Source organism: Cebus imitator, unplaced genomic scaffold, assembly GCF_001604975.1.
Source record: "Cebus imitator isolate Cc_AM_T3 unplaced genomic scaffold, Cebus_imitator-1.0 Scaffold80, whole genome shotgun sequence".
NCBI lineage: Eukaryota > Metazoa > Chordata > Mammalia > Primates > Cebidae > Cebus > Cebus imitator.
Genome location: NW_016107395.1, coordinates 3,127,391 through 3,132,191, shown reverse-complemented (window position 1 = coordinate 3,132,191; position 4,801 = coordinate 3,127,391). Strand labels below are relative to the sequence as shown.

The 4,801-nt window shown below is 33.8% G+C and overlaps 1 protein-coding gene across 2 annotated transcripts in view; it reads right to left on the bottom strand.

The window, feature by feature from the left end:
* Positions 1 to 1,323: 1,323 nt before the first annotated feature.
* The window catches only part of NNT (nicotinamide nucleotide transhydrogenase), a 93,100-nt gene continuing 89,622 nt past the window's right edge, over positions 1,324 to 4,801 (bottom strand). The window contains exons 21-22 of one of the 2 annotated variants that reach the window (XM_017533179.1): positions 4,099 to 4,214; positions 1,324 to 2,568 (exon numbers count right to left, since the gene is read on the bottom strand). In XM_017533179.1, the coding sequence (XP_017388668.1) occupies positions 2,419 to 2,568; positions 4,099 to 4,214 (266 nt within the window). In that variant the 3' untranslated portion in view covers positions 1,324 to 2,418. The remainder of the gene's footprint in view (positions 2,569 to 4,098; positions 4,215 to 4,801) is intronic. The other variant, XM_017533178.2, reaches the window with a different exon arrangement.

Here is a 4,801-nt window from a genome sequence, read left to right as displayed (position 1 = left end):
GTGGCGATTCCTCAAGGACCTAGACATAGAAATTCCTTTTGACCCAGCAATCCCATACTGGGTATATATCCAAAGGATTATAAACTGTTCTACTATAAGGACACATACACATGAATATTCATTGCAGCACTGTTTACAGCAAAGACCTGGAACCAACCCAAATGCCCATCAATGATAGACTGGACAGGGAAAATGTGGCACATATACACCATGGAATACTATGCAGCTATCAAAAACAATGAGTTCGTGTCCTTTATAGGGACATGAATGTATCTGGAAACCATCATTCTCAGCAAACTGACACAAGAACAGAAAATCAAACACCGTATGTTCTCACTCATAGGTGGGTGTTGAACAATGAGAACACATGGACACAGGGAGGGGAGCATCACACACTGGGGTCTGCAGGGGGTAAACAGAGGAGGGACAGTGGAGGGTGGGGAGTTTGGGAGAGATAGCATGGGGAGAAATGCCAGTATAGGTGATGGGGAGGAAGGCAGCACATCATACTGCCATGTGTGTACCTATGCAACAATCATGCATGTTCTTCACATGTACCCCAAAACCTAAAATGCAATAAAAAAAAGGAAAAAAAAGAAATTATACATACAAAAATTCTTTAAATATCCTAACCAAGAAAGTAAAATAAAACCAACAGAGCAGGAATTTTCAATTCAATTAACACAATTGATGACAAGGACTGGCAAACAGCAAAGAATAAGATCATACTAAATTTTTAAAAATGCATTAAAAAGTTTTCTATGACAAAAAATAAATTAATAAATAGTTCAAACTGAATGTAGGAACTGCCTTTTCAAGATATCAAAATTGCTTCTTTCTAGATATAGCTACAACTACTTTGAGAGAAGGAAAAGGGCATGAATAAAGATGGTGTTTACTTTCTCCTAATAGAATATTCATTATATAATTCAGTCCTGAGATTACTAGTGACCTAAGATCCATTAACAAATTGCATTTATCACCTAAAACTTTAAAAGAAGTCTTTTCTGCTTTAACACACACACATACACAGAGAGAGAGAGAGAGAGAGATCTTAATCTCAGGCACAGCAAAATAGAAATTGATTATAAAACCAACAGATACTGTGTGTTTTAAACTCGCTAAACACAATCATTACAGTAACAAAATTTATACTACTTCTTTTCCTGATTTAAGAGATTGTCTTTCATGTGTTAATAATTTTTTGAGGAACTTAGTACCAAATTAATTATATGCAGAGACAAATAACCTGAGTATTCATCACACATTCACCTATATTTAGAGCGTTAGGCACAGTAGCAAAGTCACAAAGAAAATCTAGACTTCTATAAAAAGACATGATCTTTACTGGTGCTTAGATGAACAAAGAGGTAGCTAAAAAAAAAGCCACCATTTCTCTAAAATATCATCAATTACATAAGACCTCAAAACACACACTGATTTGAAAACAAAATCCATTCTTATTATAAACAGTGAAGACAGATTAATTTCATCTATCTCATAGTAGCAGGTCTTCCCCTGATATTTATAGCAGGCAAAAATAATTGATTTTACTCTTTTGTCACCAGAGACAATTGCTACATCACTTGCCAACATGATGAACTCATTTTATTAGTCAAATGTTGAATTCCACTCAAGTGCACTTAATACAGTACTACACATTATAAGTTGATTGAAATTGAAGAGATCTCCAATTAGAAATGGAATTTTCAAAAATATAACTAACACTAATTTTCAAGTTGTATGTTTCATTGGTGTTCTAATGAAACATATAAAGCAAATGATTTGTTTCCAGCATCTCTGAAAGATTATTTAGTCCTTCAGTGTATTAAAATAGTAGTGAGAAAATATGCCCTTGAAATATAGACTCTGAAGTACAGTTTAAAAAATTAAAACCAATTTGATATGGTTAATTCAGACTATGGTTAAATTGCAAGGGAAGAGCTCAGAAGTTCATATAAGTTTCAAATTAGTCACATTTGTTGGAAGAAAAAAAAATGCAGTTGCTTGCAATGTTTACATTGTGTCAGATATTTCAGATCCATGTATAATGTAAGCCATGAAATCCTAAACACTTAGTTTCTTAAAACATTTCTGGTTACTGAGGAGGCATAAAAAATCCAACAGAATTACATTTAAAATGAGGCTGTTCTTCCTTCTCTTATAAAACACTTTTGATTCCTAACACAAAAAAATATGCACAGAAAGACATTTAGAATTTTTAATCCTTTTTTTAAAACTGAGGGATTACTGATCTTGAAAAATCTCTCTATACAGTATTTGCTTTGCTTTCTTCAGTCTTCCTTTTCTTCCAAGAGCTTTGCTATAGATGTACATCACCATGTATACTGATACTTTATTTGACTGTTCCCACAACTTAGAGGTGGCTTTACTAGCCAACAGCTTGATCTTTAATATTTACTTCTGATAGGATTCTCTAACTTTCGCCTGGAGTGCGTCACATGTTTTCTTGGCATCACCTAGAAGCATGGCCGTGTTAGGTTTGTAGAAAATTGGATTGTCCACTGCAGCATAGCCAACACCCAAAGACCTCTTCATAACAATCACCTGAGAACCAAAGATTAAATGAGAGAGCGCATTTAACAGACCTGCCTAGGACCTGTTAGGCACACAAACATTGCTCTTCACTACCTTTGAACAAGGTATGTACCACTACTAATTCTTTAGTATGGGCACTTTAAAAATACACAAAAAGTATTTTTAATTAATGTTTGCATTGTATTAATTTTAATATTTAAATGTACCTATATTCTTACATCCATTAGAGAAAAAGTCATGTTAATAACTCATCTCTGAGTGATAAGATTACAATGATTTTCTTCTTAATGCTTTTATATATAAAGACCATGTATACCATTTTCTAGCCAGCAAAATAAGCATCTTAATATGAATGTGCTAAAGAAAATTAGTTTAGTACATAAGTTTCCACTACAAATTCTAAAACAGATGTGGTTGAGTGAGAAAGTTGTGTTATTCTTTTCTATGACTTCAAAGTATATCAGAAAGTGCTAGGACAAAACCTCAAAGAGCAATCCAGCTTCTCACAAGGACAGAGCTAATAACTAACAGAATGTTCCTACAAATCAAAATGGAAGAAGTCAGTCAATCTATAATATTGATGTGTTATAGATATTTACAATGACATGTTTTGGATGTTGCTGTCCTGCTGAATATCAAGTCAGTTTTCAATGAAATGAAAAGCCTTTCTATGGTCTAGTAGAACATGTTATCTATCCAAAAATGGAAGAAGTGCAAATGTATTCTTTTTCTTATAGCATTAGTACAGTAATGTACTTTGCAAACTCTGAAATATTGACTATGACACAATAGTTTTTCATACACACATGAACAAGTACATTTTATATCTACTCACTCATCACAAATACTGTTTTAAACTCCCATATTTACAATAAAAAGAAACAAAATTAAATGGAAATGTATATTATGTTATTAGGATTTTTTAAATGCAGATGTGACTCAGGAGTAGTAAAATATGCCTACTGCTGAAGCAGAGGAAAATTTACAAGCCTCTGAGTTATCTAAAATCTAGCAATCAGCTTTTTCAGAAATAATATGCATGAGTGAAGCTTGCTTCCTTATGCCACGTTATGGTTTGGATTTCTAAATCACCTTTCTGCTAGATAATCTACAACAACTAATAAATTCCCTTTCAAAAAAGTTAAACGAAAAAAAATATGCTCATCTTGGTATATGAAGGCGATGATACTGACTCACTGTCCCAGAGGGAAGCCATCTGCTTCATGGGACTCGATCTGGAATTTAGCCAGACTCATTCCAAAAGCTCACAGCTCTTTTTTCAGCTGAGGTTACAGATTTTCTTAATCCACCCACATAATCTCATCTGGTTCTACTTGTGATGAGGGCATTCATTTACGTTCTCTGGTGGCCAGAGAACAGACAGAAGCTGGATACAGGAAACTGGGGCCTAAACATGCTCTTACTCTTGAGCCTCCTAGAAGGCATCATCATTTCTTATCAAATGATCAAAGAAATTTCTGTGTGTATATTTTAAGTGACCTTTGGTTATCAGAATGAAATACAAGTCTGAAACTTTACCTGCTTTGATTTCCAGACCTCAAGGACTGGCATGCCTGCAATAATAGAGTTGGGATCTTCTTGAGCTGCTGAATTAACAGTGTCATTAGCTCCAATTACAAGGACCAAATCAGTATCTATATAATTAAAGAAAAAAGAAAGAATATAAAACTCAAAGGGTCACTTTTACATATTTTGAGACAAATTATAGTGAACTTACTTTATAATAACAATAAAAATATAGATTTGCACTTGTGCCAGGCACCGTACAAAGAACTTCATCAGAGAGGTTAAGCAACTCAGCCAGTGTCACACAGTTAAAAAGCAGTAGGTCTTGCATTTGAACTTAACCATCTTGACTACACCCTGAATTATTATGCTTCTCCCCTCTCAATAAATCTACCTAATCTGACTTCATAACTCTTTTATGATCTCAAAATGATCTTGCTATAGTGTCACATGATTTTATGAAATTTGCATTCCACTTTCACCCTTTAAAATGACCATTTAAATCTCAAACTATAAGAATACAAGAGGAAAACCTAGGAAACACCATTCTGGACATCAGCCTTTAGAAAAAATTTATGACTAAGTCCTCAGAAAACAATTGCAACAAACACAATAATTAACAAGTGAGGCCTAATTACACTAAGGAGCTTCTCCATAGCAAAAGAAACTATCAAGAGAGTAAACAGACAAGTTATAGAATGAGAAAAAATATTCA